This window comes from Cuculus canorus, chromosome 4, assembly GCF_017976375.1.
Source record: "Cuculus canorus isolate bCucCan1 chromosome 4, bCucCan1.pri, whole genome shotgun sequence".
Classification (NCBI taxonomy): Eukaryota; Metazoa; Chordata; class Aves; order Cuculiformes; family Cuculidae; genus Cuculus; species Cuculus canorus.
The window spans coordinates 10434315-10453741 of record NC_071404.1 but is presented as its reverse complement, the minus strand read 5'-3'; the positions used below and the strand labels follow the sequence as shown (position 1 = coordinate 10453741).

Genomic DNA, 19427 nt, shown 5'->3' with positions numbered 1-19427 from the left:
TTTGACTGCTGTTAATTGTAGGTTCCTCTGACTCAGGGAAGTCTTGGGCAAAATGAACTTGATGTGTCAATGCTTTATAATCCTGTCCTCAGCAAAAACAGCAGCAGTGTTTCTTCTCATTATTGTGCGCGTTTCACTGATGTCATCCAGGTGATGCCATGCTCTGTTTTAAAGTGCTGAGAGTCTGACACGTGGCTTAATGGTCCTTCCCTGGCAGCTAGGTAGGAGGAGATGGGGTGATTCTTCCTGCAACCATCCATAACAAATCCCTGCGAATCCCTTTGTCCTTTCTTACTCTAAGGGACTAACAAACCAGGATTACACCTGAAAACAAACAGGAGAAATGCCAACCAGTGTAGTAACTTCTCCTTACATCATGGAAAATGCTCGAGGGAGTCACTGAGACAGTCAGTACCTTCTAGGTACTCCCTTTATTTACTGTTTATGTTACCTAAGCTAATGCTTAGTTACCTAAGCTAATTTCTTTCCAAATCAAACTTACGCTGTCTCCAAATGAAACCAACAGACTGGAGAGACCTGTAAGTTTCAGAGAAAGTAACACATGCAGTGATGAAGTAATGCTAACTCATACTACTGCAGACACTGTCCTCCTCTAAATTCATGTAGTACAGAAGGCTTTGTGGACTGTTATAAATATACACTTATGTGTCCTTGTCAGTGCAATCACTGAGTTGTTGCACTAAGAGTATCTATCAACAGGTAAGACTTACCTTATCCATACTTTCCCACAAATACTGCTTGGGCTGTTAAGAGGTGAGAATGTGACTTTCCCCGAGTGCCCTTAAAACATGACTTGGTGCATCAGGCTGCTGAGCAAAGGCTGGGATTGCAGGTCCTCCATACAGAGCTGCAGAAATGCCTCACATCCAAGGGGGTGCAGGGAAGAGGAGCGGAACACAGAGCTGCCAATGGAAATGAAAAAAAAAGGAATTAAAAAAAAAAAAGAGAACTTTGTGACTAGAAGAACCTTGGGTATTTTCATTTAATAAATGTATTTCCATTAATACAGCGATTTATATCCATGTTTATTGTCTTCCAAAGTTGTACATGAAGGAATAAAGCCAGTGGCAGAGATGAAGTAGCATGTTTTTAATAGGAAGTTTCTAAAGTTTTATTAACGTGTTACAGTAAAAATCAGCTTTTAATGTCTTTGTGAGCTAGTCAGAAAGGGCCCATGGATAACTCTAGGGCCAAGGAGTCTCTTAAATAGCTGCTTTCCAGGAACTGAATGGGAAGAATCACTCTGTGACCTGTTCTTTCCTATAAAATATATTCACAGTTTCTGTGGGAGGCAGGAGACTGGTATAGCTGGATCCCTGGTCTGATAGCTGGATCCCTGGTCTGACAGCTGGTGCAAAAGGCATGATGGTTGCAGAATTTCTGTTAGTAAGGGAGATATTTATTTTACAAAACCAAGCAGTCTGGCCTGAATCAAAACAGTTCTGCCATCGTAGTTCAGCTGGACTGACATCCTTCTTATGGAAGCAGTCATTGCGTACCTACAGTATATATCCTACCAATACTTATTGCCTAAGGAGTTGGGGAAGAGCTTTTTGAAGTTCTTCTGTTAGCATTGTTCTTGCACTTGAACCTCTCCCTCTTCTCGTGTCTCCCTGACTGAGCTGCTCCCTAATCTTTTACATGAAGGCTTATGACTCTCAGTCTACCAATCCTAAGTCTTTCACTTGTTTACTAATTTGCAACAAATTGGGGCCAAGTACCGCCCTTGTTCAAAGTATTAAAGTTCACATCTTATACTGTTTTAAAACATAAAAGTAACATTGTAAAAACTCATGTTTTTTCTTTTAATGTATTTCATAGTGTTTGGCTGCTGGTTCAATTATTATGAATCGTGAAATTGAGAGTATGGCTATGAGGCCGTTGGCAAAGGATCTGACCCGAAGCCTAGAAGAAGTTAGAAATATCATTCGTGACCAGGCCTTAAGGGATTTGAACCTCTACACAGAAAAAATGAAAGATTCACTCAAGCATTTTGATGTCCTTTTTGCCGAATTTGAGCTAAGGTAAAAGATCTGAAGTAAAAGTGTTGTGAGCATTAGTTTGGCCACTATAGCTGTTGTGTGGCTTCTTAGTTTTTGGATGTTGGCTGTTTTGTTCTGTTTTCTTTTAATGGAAAATGTATGTAATTATTTTATCATGGTATTTGAATTCCTCAGTAATTTGTTGTGTTGTTAGATTTATTTCCTTCCAGTGCGGCAATGGTGAAAAGAAAATTAAATAGCTTTTTAGCAATCAACATTTGCTCTCTTCAACCAGTCTATAATCTTCTATTTGCATACTGGCATATGGCATTTGAGGGAGGTTTTCCAAGACACAAAAGGAAGCGATAAATCTCTGCCCTTAATGTTTTGGGTTTTTTTGTCAGAGGAAAGGCGACAAATAAGAGACTTTTTTTTTTTAAATAGAAGTAAGATAACAAAATATTCTAGAGACTGAGGGTTTTTTTTGCTTGTGCTTAGAGATACAAGCAAGACGCACTCTGTGAATTTAAGAAGGCAAATTGAAATCTGATGAAGGAAGTGCTTTTACACAAGCCATAATTAACCGGAGGAACTCACTGAATTAAAACCTTATGACTGAAAAATAGCTTGGAGGTTTATAGCAAAAATAAGTGCTTTGGGGGTGAGAAAAGTAACTGCTTGTTGCATCAAAGGTCACACTGGCCTAGTCTCTTGCCTTGTGCTTCAGCATTGAAGCCAGCTTCCTGTCTGTTGGGTGTCAGTGGTGGGTATAGTTAAATGGGATACTGGATAAGATTATGGATCTAATACAATACAGCCTTTCCTACCCTCAGCAGAACAGGTTTCTTGAAATTGAGTAGTGTTTTAAAGTTTTTTTGGGAATAGTCCATAGACTGTCTTGTCTTCCATTACTGTTTGTCCTCCCTCAGTTCAGTGTTCATAGTCTCTTGTATTATTTTACTCAGATAAGTATTTTTTTAATAATTAAAAAAAAATCAATATACTGTTATACTGAAAAAAAATTTAACCAAGAACATTGTTTAAAAACATGATTTTAAGTGTGGCTTTGAGAGCAGGCACCGATGACAATCAAACTGTTTTCTGACAGTGCCTGTGCACAGTTTCTGGCCTGTCCATGCAAAGTCTCTGCATACAATGTTTTTCTGTGCCATTGTTTTGTAAACAGCTTTTTCCCTTCCTGTGTTACCTGTAGTCTACAAGTGACTGATCAAATAATATGATGATGGAAAACCACTTCTTTTACTGATGGTTCTTACCTTGTGAATTAGTGCATGTAAATCCACATGGAAACAAGGCCAACTTTTAAGTCTCCTAAATTCTTTCTGCTGTATAGGTGTATTTCTGTAAGAAAATTTTGAGTAAGACCCTTTCTGGTAAGTTTTTTTTCCTTGAGGAAATGCAGAATAAACTATTCTGTCTTCAAGATCTGACAGTAAAGATCCTTCTAGGATCTGTCTCCCTGTACCACACAGTAAGGAGTTCTGGTTGTTAAATGTGTGTAATTATATTTCTCAATTACTACTGGGTTCCACTGCCTCAACCTGCTATAAGTGAATCTGCTACATTTCTTTTAGACACTTACTTTGTACAATTTTCGTCATGGGTCCTGTCAAAATAAATACAAATGGTACAGGAAAGGCTAATTCTCTAAGATGATTTTTCCTAGGTTTGTTCTTATTTGTAATGATCTGTGAAAGCATATAAAGTAGCAGTACCTTATTTTATAATCTTTATAGTTATGTGTCGGCCATGGTACCTGTGAAGTCTCCAAAGGAATATTATGTACAGCAAGAGGTAATCGTACTTTTCTGTGAAACTGTGGAGAGGTAAGCATTTTAGTTAAGTGCTGGGTTTCATTTCTGTGTTTACTTTCAGTCTGAGCTTTTGTAGGAATACTTTAACTGTAGTCTTTAAGAAGCATCATAAAACAGCAGGTATTCACCGGGTATTTTGTTTTCCTAGTAAGTATTCAAGTACAAAGTTAAAAAGCATTAAGCGAGATTGCCAGGTGCAGACCTATGCTTTTTTGTTTTCTAGACAAAAAAACCTAGAAGTTAATAATCCAACAATAACGATGTTGTCGGTATGCCTAGTTATAGATGTGTAAATGAAGACTAAGCATTTAAATAAGCTAGATTAGTTTAAGGCATGAAGATTTAATGGTACTTCATGCAAGAATACACAGGGAGATGATTAAAGTCATCTGTGAGTCTGTAGTGATTATCATAAAGGTTTTTGAAATCTTGGAGGACTGGAGCTTGACTCTGTATGCATGAAGAGACGATGTTAGAAAACCCAAACAATGCAGCAACTGATAAATTTTTAAGAGTATAAGGTGATAAAAAAAATGTTTTAAATGTACTATTTTGGTCAATGTTTCTTCCCCTCCACTCCAACCCTGACCCCCCAGCAGGTGGGAAGTAGAGGGAAACAGCAAGTGTAATCACCAGCTCTAGTGGGGTTTTGGGAAGAGCAATACTGTTCTCAAAAGGAAACTAGTGAACCGTAGTCTGAGTGGGATGATTGGAGACCAGTTGACTATGAAACACACTTAGGAATAAGTGTTGGCTTTGCTGTCAAATTAGGGGAACTCTGGGTCTGGTGTGGTCGATACTTCCCTTAAGGAATGAAGGGTCGCAGAGCACACTGACACGATCTGTAGATGACTCCAAGATCAGAGGTGTTCAAGCATTTTAAGAGACAGCATTACAATTCAAAATGGTCACAACAAGTAGGAGGGATTACTTCCCATCAATTGGGAATATTTCTGCAAATATTAAATGCTCAGACTTCAGTACTTGCTGTGTACGGCTGGTGTTTTCTTTGTTTGTTTTGTTAATTTAGTGAGAGTTGACCTAGAAGATCGCAGTAAGTTTTATTCAGAAATGAAACAAAATACTTTCCCTTATTACTTGAAAGATGTTTCTTTCAGTTTAAATCTCTAAGCACCAGTGGTTTTCCGAAACAAGCTGAAGCTTGTAAATCAAAAGAGGAAGTGGTATAAAAATGATTTTGGACACCTATAAAAGCTTTAAGTGAATAATTTTTTTTTCTTATGTTCTTTCTTTTTACTAAAGCAGATACAACAGCAGTCAGTTATATACTTAGTGTTTTAGATTGTACAAAAATAGTTCATGAATTAAACACTATCAGTTTGGCTTGGCTTATAACAATTTTTTCAGTTTTTTTCCTATTGAAATGTATTCTTTGAGTATTTCATCTCTTACTAAATATTTTTATTCTTCTGCTTAGAGCCTTAAGGCTTGGATACCTCACTCAAGATATGATAGATGACTATGAACCAGCTTTAATGTTTACAATTCCGAGATTAGCCATTGTATGGTAAGTAATTCTTTTGACTACTCTCCACTCTGCCTCACTTAGAGATTTATTGAAGATTTCAAAAACTTTATTCAGAATTTTGGTGCGTTTTCTTTCATCTGACTTTGCTTCTACTTTCTTTTTTAAAAAAAAAAAATGATAAGAAGAGGGTGATGTTTTGTTTTGTTTTAAATCATTACCAGCTTAATGTAGAATATCAAGAGAAAAAAAAAGAAAAGAGAAGGTAGAACTCTAAATACAGGAGGCAGGAACCTGGAAAAACTGATCAGTAATCATCCACAAGGAAATAAAAAAATGAATTAAGAACATCTATCGAACATCACATTGTCAGAAATATTTTTTGAAGGCAGATATTTCTGGCACTCATAGTAATATGACCTAAAGTTGCAAGTCTCGAACACCAGAGATTTTCGATAGGGATTTTGTATTTTTCTTAATGGCTCTAGGTTCGAATGGAATTGTCATGACAAACTTTATCATGACCACTGAATTGGGTTTACATCTTTTTCAAGGAAAGTATTAACTTCTATAATTTACATGTAGATTTGTGCCCTGTACTGACCACTCAAGACAACTAAATTAAACTACTTTTTAGCTTCATGCAGGTTTTGCAGTATTGAAGAAATCAGATGTGTTTTTCCTAGTGAGTGTTTGTGATACAATAAGACAGCAGTTTCTCTGGAGTAAACCAAGCATATTTTTAGCATTTTACCACTGTGAATGTTTTTAAGTTAGCTAATAGAGGTAGTATAATTGAGGGAAATAAGAAACCAAATCCTGGGTGTAATACGCTTCTCCTCAGGAAATCCCTGTGGTCCATTGTTCCTGATAAACAGCATATTGTCTGTGACTGTAATTCTAAAAATAATAAGAGTAATAATCTGCTTATCAAAGACAGTGATAATGTGAGAACTCCTTTTGCAGCTGCTGGAAGAAACAGTGAAAAAGAATAAATCATAACTAACTGGAAAACCAAGTTAGCTGCTCCAAAGTATCTGGTGATTTGAAAATAAATCACTGGTGTGTGAATTTCCACAGAAAACCATCCAGATAATGGTGTTGTCTGGAAGAAATGCAAGCCTTTTATTTGGACTGTGAAAGGAGAAGCCTTTAAACACAAGGCAGATGCAACTCAAAGTTGCCATGCTTTTTGCTTTGTTGTATTTTAATTCTCAGGATGGCCCTGGTACAGGAGATGCTGAATCACCTCAGTCTTAAGGAATACTTTCAGTCATTTTTTTATATGGTTTCTTCTCAAATATCCATTTACCATGCGTTTTATATAGTGTATATTGCCTAGTGTGTTAACAGGTGTCAGTGAACTTTGAACCTAGCAAGAAATACAAAGACATGCTTTTTCCCAATTTTCAATTCTTTCCATGGTACAACTACAGTCAGACTCGGTTCAGAACGCTTTCATATACATACATGGGCCATTTCATAATCTTTTTTTTGAAAATCCCTCTTCTATTTTCTTTTTTAATTTCTTCTGTGAATTAAGCTTTATTGGAAGTGAACTATACCTGGAAATTACTAAGGGAGTAGTGATTTTGCATCAGTTCTGTGTTCGGTGAGAGCAGCCTTGAGCTTTCTCTCGGCAAAGACGTAACATTTGTTTAGACAGAACATTAGTACATGAGTCAGCATTAACTGCTTTGCTTCCTGGTATCCTGGTTGTGAAGCTCGGAGGGCTTAGAAAAAAAGAGTATGTAACCTTGGTAACAGGATACTTTGTTGTAAACCACCAAAAAAGTGTGACTTGCGCGCAAAGCAACTTTTTTCTCTCTTCGCTTGTCCCCTTTCCTTGCTCCTACCCTGAAAACCATAGTTCATCCCCAATGCAATATTGATGAAGTTTACTGGTCAAATTTCTTGGACCCTCTGTTATCTTGACAATCCTGAAGTTTCTGATGGCCATCTTCCAGCCTGATGGGAGACCACGGTACTATCCTGGTACCAGGGCATGAACCAGACTCTCTGTCTGTAAACAGAAGAGCAAGCAGTATTTCCCAGGTGATGAACAGAGTGTAAGCAATCCGTCTCTTAGTACTTCAGAGGGATTGATGTCACTTAGTACTTCAGTGGGATTGATGTCACTTGTGACATCCACTTTGCTGCTTTGTCTCAGGGAGCCAGCCGTGTGCTCGCTAGTGAACTGCTGCTGAGCAAAAGACCTCAGCGGTCTTGTTAGTTAGACTTGTTAGTCAGTGAAGGTCACTGTTACTCTGGATGATTTGGATGCAGAGTAGCTAGAAAGCTCTCTGATGCAACATATCATTTAAGAGTAAGGGAAGGAACGTACCTTTGAAATGCCTTGAGTATTGACTAAGGGCAGGAAGGGGAAAACAGCCTGGGAAAAATAAGACCTATGTAATCTCAAATGTGCAAATGTGTTATCTGTTTGCCTTTGAGAAACACATGGGTTTTTTTAAAGTGGGCAGAGGATTAAACAGTTTTAAGCAGAGTGGTGCCTCGTGTGGTTGGAATTCTCTCTCTGACACAGTGCGATATGATGCAGCAGATAATGGTGAAGAAGGTAGATTTTGTCTAATCCCTGACACTCAGACAGGTTTGGGCAGTAGTGGTTCAGTCAGGAGGAACTATTGAGATATCTACAGTGAAGTACATGGAAGCTTTCAGGATCATGAACTAATCTCTTTCCAGGGAGGTTTCTACACGTGCTGAGTTAATTTAGAAGCATGGTATCGTCTAAATGTGTTTTATGTGATTTTGCAAATGTATTTTCTTTTTTACCATATTAATGTTTGTATTTATCTTAGAGGCAGAAAAATAGGAGGTTGAGTCAACGTTTTACCTAGACATTATTTGGCTGGAAAGAAAAAGCCATTTGCAATCTCACTCAAGTCAACTGACCCTCCCCAAATTACTTGATAATCAGTTTCTTGGTTTATTTTTTCATGGGTTAGCCACAGTATTAAATAAATGTATGTTCTTCCCCTTATGCTTCCATTGCTTTTTTTCCTCTTGCTTAAGGGGATGGTGGACAGAAGAGAGGGGATCTTTTTCCTGTTGCTTTAAATGGCATTTACTTCTGACTGTGGGTGAATGAGACAAAAGTAAGATAGTATGTAACTTGAATGCAGTTCTAATGTTTACGTACAGTTGGTTTTCTGACATCTTAATTTAGCAGTTGCTTTCTGTAATGAAAACTCATTTTTGTGTGTGTTCGTGCATGTGTTTGGATTACAGTGGCCTTGTTGTCTACTCTGAGGGACCATTAAACTTGGACCATAAACCAGAAGATATGTCTGAACTCTTCAGACCTTTTCACACTCTGCTCAGAAAAATAAGGCAAGTAATAAAAGATGGTTGCAACTGCTTCTCTTATGTAGTTTTTCGTTCCATGGGAGTTTTCTGAACTTTTCATCTCTTCATAATACTTTCTCTTTTTTTGAATATCATTTTATTACATTTCAGATTTTCCTTATGGTGGGATGATGCCTGAACTACAAAAGTTGCAGTTTATTTTTGGCCAATACTGTTTCTAATTAGCATCAATGTTTCTGTTTAACTAGGCTTATTACATTTTCTTAGTATGTTATGATGCAGTATTTGGTTAATTTTTAATCTAATAGAGATGACTATCAGTCTTAGTACTGTGGCTCTGTTTTTACAGGATGGATCATTTTATATATACCTTTTTTTCACAGTGCTTCAGTCTCAGTAGCCACTGAACATGTGTTCTTTGGCTCAACTTAAATATAAAAAGCCCAAACATTTTTTTAGCTGAGGTCTTTAGAAGTCTGATCTGTTATTTTGGAGAAATGTAGCTGTATCTTTAAAGGTTGTTTATCTTCCATTTTTTTGTATTTACCCTTTAGGTGTTTTATCTGGGTGTTAAAAAAAACCCCTGTTTTCTAAATCCATAAGCCCTATTACTTTCTTAAAATTCAAGATTATATACCAACCGCAAATTTTATTCCTAGAGATCTCTAGAGATGATCTGGCAGCAGTTTTTCTTGTGTCCAATTTTTACCTATTTATCTCCTTCCCTGTATGTCATGATGACGGTTTGATGTAACAATAGTTTTCACGTTGATAAATTTATCCAGATTAAGCTCCTTTCACCGGTTAGTTGAGGCGTCTCCTGAGGGAGAATGCAAACTCTGTCAGGGAAGATTCAGAAAGGAGCCTATTTTTGAAGTTACCTTTTCTGAATATCCAGAAGTGTCCCTTGAAGATTTTGTAGTATTTCTGTCTAGATGTGATACAGTTTTTATTTTTAGGTACGTTAATGATATTCATATTGAAATCATAGAATAACAGAATAGTTAGTGTTGGAAGGGACCTTAGAGATCACCCAGTTCCAACCCCCCTGCCATGGGCAGGGACACTTACCACTAGATCAAGCTGCCCAAGACTGCATCCAGCCTGGCCTTGAACACCTCCAGGGATGGGGCAGCCACAGCCTCCCTGGTCAACCTGTGCCAGTGTCTCACCACACTCAAAGTAAAGCAGTTCCTATGTCTAGTATAAATCTGCCCCTCTCCAGTTTATACCCATTCCCCCTGGTCCTATCACTACAAGGCTGTATGAACAGCCCCTCTCCAGCTTTCCTGTAGCCCCTCCAGGTACTGGAAGGTCGCTATAAGATCTCCTCGGAGGCTTCTGTTCTCCAGGCTGAACAACCCCAACTCTCTCAGCCTGTCCTCTTATGGAAGGTGCTCCAGCCTCTGATCATCTTTGTAGCCTCCTCTGGACCCGTTCCAAGAGAAATGTCAAAATTGATGAATCAATATGTTAGGGGGAGTGGAGTTGAGTTGTTATAGTTTTATAAAACCCTGAGGAGAGGAGAACATGAGTTGAGGAGCAAAATTTACTTAGAGGGGGAAAAAAACTTTAATGGTGCTGAAGCTTTAGAAGTCCATGAAATTTACATTAAAATACCTTATTCCTGTTATATGGCTATCACAGAGATTTTAACCAGCATTCCACTGACTGACTAAAGTTAGAAGAATATTTAAAGGGTAATATACTTCCCATAATCTGTTCTTTCTGCTTACACATTAGATTTTGCAATACAGAAAATGAAAATCAGTGAAGTCAGTTTATTGCTTAGTCCATTTACTTTTCAGTTTCGCTGAACTTAATGCTAAGGTTGAAAGCACATTAGTAAAATAAAATGTCTGTTTTTTCAATAACTACAGTTTTCAATGCAAACTTCAAAAAATTAAATTACTCAGATTTGATTTTGGAAAATGTTCTGATATACTTTAAGACTTAAATGTGTCCTTCCAAGTGAGCATTAAGAAATGTGATTTCAGTTGTCTAACAGACAAAGTTTGCAGAGCATTTGTAGTGAGACTGCATCTGTCAGAGTGAAAGTTTAAGCAGGTTAAAACGTAATGTCACAGAACTTGGATATTTGGAAGAACGGGGCTCAAAATAATGTAGTAATATTCTTGAATGGTAAATACCTTGAATGAAAATGACAATGAGATGCAAGTAAGTCTGCTGTTCATGTAGAATAAATAAATTACTTTTAGAAGTCTAGATTTTTTCTTAGTGCAGATTTTTTTAGCTCATCTTGCTGCAATTCCTGCTGAGTGAGAAACCTATAAGGGGAGATTTAATGAGATATTTGAGCAAGTCCCCAGCAGAAAGGGAACACTTTTTTCAGAAGTCTTTCTCCAGTCTCCATCACCAGTAGTTGAGGCACAGAGAGAGATTCAAGTAGTCTTCTGTTAAAATAGCCACATCTTGTATTGCAGTTGTGTGACTGCTGCAAGAATACAGAACTACATCTTACTACAAATTATGATCACATCCCAGTTAAATTCTCTGTAAAATTGTATAATGTTTTAGCCTACTCAATATTTTAATTCATGGAATAACAGCAAATATACGACTGATTAATTGGTAGGACTATAGGTAATTTTTAATCTGTGTAAGCCTAAAACATTCCACCTCTTAAAGGCAGTGATAACTACTGTACTTACGTGGATCCACATAATTAAATCAGAACTAACAGAGAAAAATATCTATTAGCTAGGAAAATTTTTGTTGTCCTACTGGTGCCTGGCAACTTTGAAAACAATGGAGATTGTAGAGACTCTCTGAGCAAAAACAGTAAGAGTTCTTGTTTATGTTTCAGTAAGGTTGAGCAGCAAACAATGACTTTGATTGATTTAATTAATACCTAAGCAAGGCAATTGTGTTGATTTTTATTTTAGATATAAGGCATCAGCATTAGTATTTTATGCATCCACCAGTTTGTAATTACATTTGGTATTACCTCTGTTCCTTTTAAACTAAGACATTTGAACCGTTTCTGCCAAACTACTGTGCTCTGCTAGTAAGTATACAAAGCATATCATTTGATAGATGCGTAGATATTTAACTTTGATACCTGTGACACTGAACGTTCTTGTGATAAAATATTACCTATACTATGTTTACCTTTGAGGCTGCTATATGGAGATTTTTAGAGGTGAGCAAACTTGGAATTTTGCAGGACTCCTTAATTCTGCCCAGTTTTGAGCCCTCTGCTTGCCTGGTGCTTGTTTCTGGATCATTACAATTGATGACTGGCTCCCCGTGGCTTTCAGTGGAGCAGAATCAAGCAGATAGCAGATCAAGTGGTGCAGAATCAGTGGATCCTACTATTTTAAGTACACTGAAACATTTCTATATCATTGGCTAGAAATGAAATCCAGTGTACATGCTGCCAGTGTATTAAAGAATGGGGGGGCGCTCATGAAACTCGTACGCGTTTAAAGTGTGCGCAGTGAACAGAGGAAAGATGGTTAGTTTTCCCGTTTTTTTTCACTTTGGTTTAGAACTTTTGCAGTAAAGGAGTATCAGTGATTTTTGTTATGTCAGTGCTGGTTTCTCAGTGTGGATGTATTGAAGCAGTTCTGCAGACATTGATACAGCAAGCCCAGGTCAGCACCGCGGAAGCCAGGAGAATGCAAATCACGTTCCTATACCTGCCTCATGTTCTTGTGGTAGCAGCTCCATAAAGACAGCTGTTTGTGCTCTGTTCAGAGCATCGACTGAAGCACAGGCCGGCTTCACTGATGCTGTTTGCTGAAAACAGACAATTTAAAATTCTAGTCAGAGTAGGAGCAAAGTTAATGAAGGAGGCTTGGTGAATATGTGAGATCAGTGTACCTGTTTTTTGTGGCCACGTCCTCTACTCAGCTGAATTTGTCTATAGATGGACATCTGGCCTCAGGTCTTCTGAAGAAGTGATTTCTGCACCCTGGATATTTGAAGTAGAGTAAAATATCTTTATTGGTTTTGCAATAGGCAGAATAAATTTCTACTACTGTTTGTAGCAAGTGGAATACGTCTTAAGAACTTGCTTTATTTTTCTGCTGATGACTGTAGCCATTGGAAGAAAAATGTTCCTCCTGTTTTCAGGGCTAGATTGCCTTCCTGTGATACTATGACAAAAAAGAAGTACGTGCAGGTGAAACCTCAACATATGCCTTTTTAAATTCTGTGTTTTCTGAAGCCTCTGTGAGAAGGAAGCACATTGCTGCTGTCAGGGTGGGTTGCAGAAGCTCTCTTTACCTGCGGCCTTTGAGTAATAAAAGCAGAGGGATAAGTTTGTTTTTCGTATGAGCACAGCACTTGGATCCAATGACCAGTAACAATTGCTTCAGCAGAAAGGAAATAAACCATGGAAGTAGCTACAGCTTAATTAAACCTTATGGTTTAGTAATGATGCCTGATGTTTAGTTTTAAACTTTCAGTAGTCAGATTTAACCTTTTGTTCCATATGCTTGTTGACATTAATTTTATTCTCAATATGTACATAGGCATTTGAAAACATGCCGTCTTCCTAATGTTGGCAGTGAATCCTGTATAATCTAATACACAGTGTATCAAAACGATGGCATTTGTTACCTTGCAAGGAAACTTGTGTTTGAACCAGCTCAGGGAGTCTAAGGATTTTTATGCAGAGAAGTGATGATAATTGTCCAAACCTCTTTTAAAACACGCTGTATTTGTTGATAGCAAAATTTCTGGTGTTGAATTGGGAAAATGAGCATATTTTGGTTTGAATTTAAAGCCGAATTATTTTTCTGCTGAAATAACAGAGCTGGTGGACCACTGCATGTAATCCAAGTGATTATGTATAGCAACTTTTGCACGGGCTATCAGCTGATTTCATCAATTAATTTATTTTTTTTAAAACAGGCTTTATTTACTGATTCTCAAAACTCCACGCAGTTCATAAATGTTGAGATTTTGTTATTGGCAGATACAAAGGGTTCCCTCCTCAAGTCAATGAAGCCGGACAGCATAAAGTAATTATGTATTTCCAATACTTAGTTTACAGTGAATGTGTGAAAACTGTATCAGCTAAGTCTGAGCACTCAGGCTCTGTGTGTTTTCAGAAAGGAATCAGAGCAGCTCTGGGCACCCAGACATCCGGGAATCCTGGGCACTGCCATGCGATGCTCTGAAGACTGAATAAAACCTCAGACTAGGCACTGAAAGTCAGAAGATTCAGCCTTAGATTTTTGCCTGGGCCCATTTCATTCTCAGTTATGTTGGTGAGCTTGGACCGAAAGCAGATTCCTTTGAATATTGCCCGTATAGTCGATATTTGTACAAGCTGCTAATTCTTCTCATCTGTGTTTTGGGAAGAGAGTATGACTGTAGCGTAAGGAGACACATAGCTGATGTTTAAGCAGTTGACTGTTGGTCAGGTCCTGACACACACACCTTTTTATCCATGCAAGAAGAGTTCACTGAGGATTATTAAACATACATATGCGACCTTGTTTCAGAAATCTCTGAGGTACACGCTGCTGGAAGCCAGTAGGAAGCACTACGCTGAGTCCATGTGAGAGAACCTGCTATCAGAGACAGGCTTGTCTGCTTGATGGACCCTGCCCTGATCCAGAAATAACTTATGTTTTATTGTCTTTGCATAGGTGACCCTAAGCTTAAACCCTTGCACTGTTGCACGGTTTGCTTACTCTTTGTGGTGTTTCTTTGTTTTGTTTGACTCAAAGATGCATATGAAATGATTTAAAGAAATACTGACTTCTCTATTGGAGAATGTGGAAAGAAGTGAAACAGGAAGTGTATGATGATGCAGTTGTTCTTATATGGAATTCCTGTAGATTTACAGTTTTTGGCAGCATCATATAACTCTTAAGTAAAACTATGATTTTTTTTTAAAAAAATAAAGACGTTAATTATATGGACTATTCCTAACCATAAATATATATATTCTGTACTTATTATGACTTAAGCATGCTTATCTAAACTGTTATCTTTTTAAAACTTGTGTGTAGCTGATATACGAGTCAGATACCAGTTATGTATTTTTTGGGTAATTTAATCTATTAGTGATAATACTTGGAAAATATTCAGTCTTTGAGTTAACAATTTAAGAATGCAGCCATTATCTGAAAATCAAGATGTGAGATGTGATGAATGTTTCCTTGAGCTTTTTATGGTCCTCTTGTTTAGGCTGAAGTCACTCCTTTAATGGAACTATTTTAATATAAGCTTCTTGTTGTTGTTGTTATTATTATCATTACTGGCCAATTATTTCTAAACACGTGAAGAATAATGGACTCTCTATAAGCAGAAGGTCTTACTTTTCCTGTCCATTCATTCATTCTAAAATGTACTTGCTGGTCTTTGAACATGTTGGCAACAGTTCTGGGCAGAGGATGTTTTTATGTATGGTTTCTAATTTAGAAGCATAGTGTAAATCAAGTTCAGGCCTAAAATTAAGTGCTGCTTTGTCTATGGATTTGGTTTAAAGTTATAAAGCACTTAAACATAACAGCCTTAAATAGCACTTCGATTTCAGGTGCTTGTAGTCCTAAACTGTAACACTGAGGACACTTGATAAAACTGGGGATGCTGCATGTCTCTAGAAAACATAATTTAGCAAATACCTAAATGTTTGCTTTTAGGCTTGTGTGACTTTTAATGTTACGCAGAAGCTTAGGTCTGTAATAACTGAGTTAACGTGTTTGAGGCAGGAGAGAGCCAACTTCCAACCCCTGTTTCAGTGGACAGGCTTCTAAGACATCAGCATTGCATAAGCGGTGTTACTATTTTTAATTAATTCATTTTAACTGACAATATAATGGTGTGAAACTCCTGTGGTACTCTTTTGCAGGATAGTTTTCAGAATGTAATATGAAGGATGGCAAATTGGTTTGCGAATCAAAGTCAAATTTCTGATGGAAGGTGTCCCTGCCTGTGACAGGGTGGGTGGAACTATAGATGATCTAACCCAAACCATTCTGTAATTCTAAAATATATCTAATTGTGGGTAATATTTTCTATGATTCTAAAATATATCTAATTGTGGGTAATGTTTTCACTATAAGTAGATGTAGAGAGAGTAGATACATTTTGGTGTGTGTTTTTGTTTATTCTGGGGCTTCATTGCAAGGATGTAAATTGTTTGGTACCCTGATTTTGCATGAATAATCTCAAATTCAGGCATTAGCAATTATGTGTCATGAGTAGGAATGCCAAATGCATCTTGGGTTACATGGCTGAGAGTCCTCTGTGCCCTCAAATTCTGAATTTCTGTACTAGCTGTAAAGGCTTTTTTAAAATCTGTAGCATCGGTGCCTCCTGTGATTGTGAATGCAAAGTGATGTGTTTATTTCTTAATTTTCAGGGATCTACTTCAGACATTAACTGAGGATGAACTGCACACACTGGAGCGTAACCTCTGCATCTCTCAAGATGTGGATTTTCCCATCAGAGTGGATTCGGAAGTTCCCTCTGTCATTGCACCGGGCATAACTGCAACTTTGCCTGCTAAGGAACTTTCAGCAAAAGCTGAAAACACAGAGGCTGAGCTGGCTTGTTCTATGCAGTATGATGAACAGGAGCTGGAACAGCTGAATAGGATGGTACACAGAGTCGGAGATGAAATGTCATCTCTGCTTTCCCCTCCAAGCATCTGTCAGTCTCCAGCTCACAGAGCGAGCCTAAGAAATAGTTCTAGCACAGAAGCTTCACCAACAAGACACCACATTGACAATTTAACTGATGAAGAGGACAGAGTGTTTTTTATGGATGACCTAGATGGAGCAGGAGAAGCTCTTGCTGGGTTGGATTCAGTAAGTGATACTTTTGCTTGGGTGAATAACCCATGCCACGATTCAAAGCAGAACCTGCAATATAGAGACTCTTTGCTGTACGAGAATGGCCATCAAACAGAGGAAACTTTGCTTTTACGAGATGCTGACAGTGACTTAAGCAATAATAACAATGTTGAAGATAGTAAGCTGGTGTCTGGTGTTTCAGTTCAGAATTCCTGCAGCTGTCTAGAAGGCCTGGACTCACAGTTATACCTCAATGGCTGGGATGCATATGCCGATGATGCAGAAATGGCAGAAGTGATAGCTCACAGGACAGGGGGAATGAAAATATCTGCTACTGTAATATTCAATCCTAAATCTCCCTCTAGCTCAGAATCCCCAGTAACAACTCCAGAAGCAGCTATTAGTTGTGTTCCTGGATCTGCTAATCCATTAGCAAATGATGAGGGGGATGAATCCCATAAACTCAGTATAGCTGCCACAAACTGTCTAATTAATTCTTGTGTGTGTTGTGGCAGCTGCGAAGACAGCAGGGAGGACAGTGTTGAAGGTTTAAAGACTAAACATTCTGCAGGAGGTGTTGTAAATGCTTCATACACATTAGCAAAGTCTAAGGAAATGGACCATGTAGATAACTTGGACAATTCAGTCCATGCACAGGAAACATTAAAACCCGAAACTTCTGCTTTGTTAGCAGAAAGAGACTTTGGAGAAGAGCAAACACTGCCAATCTCCTCTAAGTGCCTGGCACATTCCTCAGGTTCACAGGTGGGAGCAGAACATGACTCACAAAGAGAAGCAGAAAGCATCTCAAATCAGCAGAAGAAGTGGGAGAAAAGAAAACAACTGTGTGAGAAGAAACGAGACAATGAAGATGCTAGTAGTGAAAGGACAGCAAAGGAAGATGTAAAGTCAAGATCTAGTTCAAGGTAAGAGAACCTTGATATTTTGGTAGTAATTTGCATGTAAATTGATTCCTATATACCTGTATTTTAGTGATTGATGTATAATTAATGTTGGTTTTAAAGAAAATAGCGTTTTGCAGGATTAAGGAATTTTTCTATATACACTTTTGAATGCAAGTAGTTTTTTATTGGATTTTTATCTGCTTTTTTGGAAAACATTTGGAGAACACCTGAATTTTAATTGTATGAAGTCTCTATATCATTGAAGTCAAGTACCCTAATCTTACCAGTTTAATGTAACAAAGGGTGCTTGCTGCTAAACGTTGCCTGGGTCATTACCTCTGTACTCTTATTTTTTTGCAGAAAAGGCATGTTTGGCAGATACTAAAAAGCTAACTTCTGCATCAGTGCACAGGATTAAATTGGGATCTAAATACATCTTACTTTAGCTTCATTCGAGGGAATGGAGTTGATCTGATCATGTTCTGCTCATGTTGCCTGGAGGCAAGACTGTATTTGTGAATGTCTCTGTGCTGAAGGAGCCTAATAAAGTGCAGAAGCAGCTTTTTTAGGCTATTGGAGCATTTCAGCAAGAGCTGATAGAAGAAATAGAGGTCATGGATTAAGGTTGTACATATTTAGTGACAATAAGGAACTAGATAACAGGTAGACACCATAGAAATAGTTGTGTTAAAGAAAATGCTAGGTTGCTTTGATTAGATGTTAGGGATCCCACACACATACCAATTGAATTGTGAAATATTTTACTGGTAGTGGAAATAGGATCAAGATTTCTTTGCATTGGAGTTAATTCCTCTTACAAGTGAAAAACAAACTACCTTTCACGAAATTCAGTTTTCTGAGAAGATAATTTTATCTTCCCCATTATTCAGAGTATTTGCAGGCTTAGACTTGCAAGTGTGATCAAATTCAAGGACTTACAACATATTTTCTGGATGGACTTAATTTTAAGAAATAATTCACAAACCCCTTTCATAATTTCAGATAATTTGTCTACTGATTTTTGTCTTGGGTAGGGTATTAAGTGAAATTTGTGAGAACAAGTCTGCAAAATATAAAAAAATGTATATAGTTAAGCTTGTTTTTTTTCAGCCTCACATTATTTGTGGGTGTAATAACCTCTTTTCCACATACCTGTCCAGTCTCTGATAATGCTGTGTGAAAACTACGTATGAGAATTGTCCCGTTCCAGAGAGTTCTGTAGGTCTGTGTTCCTTTGTGTCCATTTGTTTGCTCTGGACCTGGCTGTTAACAGCTTCATTGAACAGCTCCTGGTTCCTGCCTGGGTTCTGCGCTGATTGTGGTTTTGTAGACTTCAGTCACACGTCACCTACATGGTTACTTTTTCAGGTTGGAAAAGTCAGAGGCTAATTGATGAAAAGTTGTTCCAAAGTTGTCCGTAGCTTTGTTTATTCCTTTTGTCTTTGGCTAAATTTTTTTCAATTATATGATTTCCTCTTAGTGATAAGTGAATCAGAACTACGCTTACTAAAGACACAAGCAAAATGTTGATTTGCCTGGTGGCATAGTTACTTTGATGTTCTTCCAATGGCTCCCAGTATTCGACTTTGGAGTTTTTGTTAAGCAATGAGGTGATTTTTTTGAAGTTGTCTGCCAATGCCCCAAGATCCTGCTTGGGAGCTCAGAGGCTGTCGTTCTATATGTGAAGCTAAAATTGTTCTCCTTGTGTTTACTGGTCCAATTCCATCTTGCTATTTTATTACCTGTTAGTCAGACTTTAGGATCCTGTGCAGTTCTTCACTCTGCTCTTGTTATTATTACTCTAAATAGCGTTGCACTGGCAGCAGCCTTTCAGACCTCTTTGGTTTCCCTGTTTTTGCAGATTGTATGTGGAAACAAAACCCCCGGGATCCTAAAGAACTTCAGTGGTGACCTCCTGCTCTTTTGAGGAGTAGTCATTTAACAGCTCCTCCCTATTTATGGTTAAGAATTATTTAGCCATTTTGGGCACCTTCCTTTTGTGCTATAGCTCCTTAGTTTTCTTAAAAGCCCTTGGTTGAGGTATTTTGACAGAACCTATTTGGAAATCCAGAGGCTGCCAGCTGATTCCC

General features: G+C 37.8%; 1 protein-coding gene across 6 annotated transcripts in view; it reads left to right on the top strand.

Annotated features, from left to right (window-relative positions):
• Positions 1-19427, top strand: part of ZFYVE28 (zinc finger FYVE-type containing 28) — a 154711-nt gene that overhangs the window by 94251 nt on the left and 41033 nt on the right. For all 6 annotated transcript variants that reach the window (XM_054066094.1, XM_054066093.1, XM_054066095.1 and 3 more), the window contains 5 exons: positions 1843-2045; positions 3761-3850; positions 5277-5366; positions 8577-8678; positions 16000-17358. In XM_054066094.1, the coding sequence (XP_053922069.1) occupies positions 1843-2045; positions 3761-3850; positions 5277-5366; positions 8577-8678; positions 16000-17358 (1844 nt within the window). The remainder of the gene's footprint in view (positions 1-1842; positions 2046-3760; positions 3851-5276; positions 5367-8576; positions 8679-15999; positions 17359-19427) is intronic.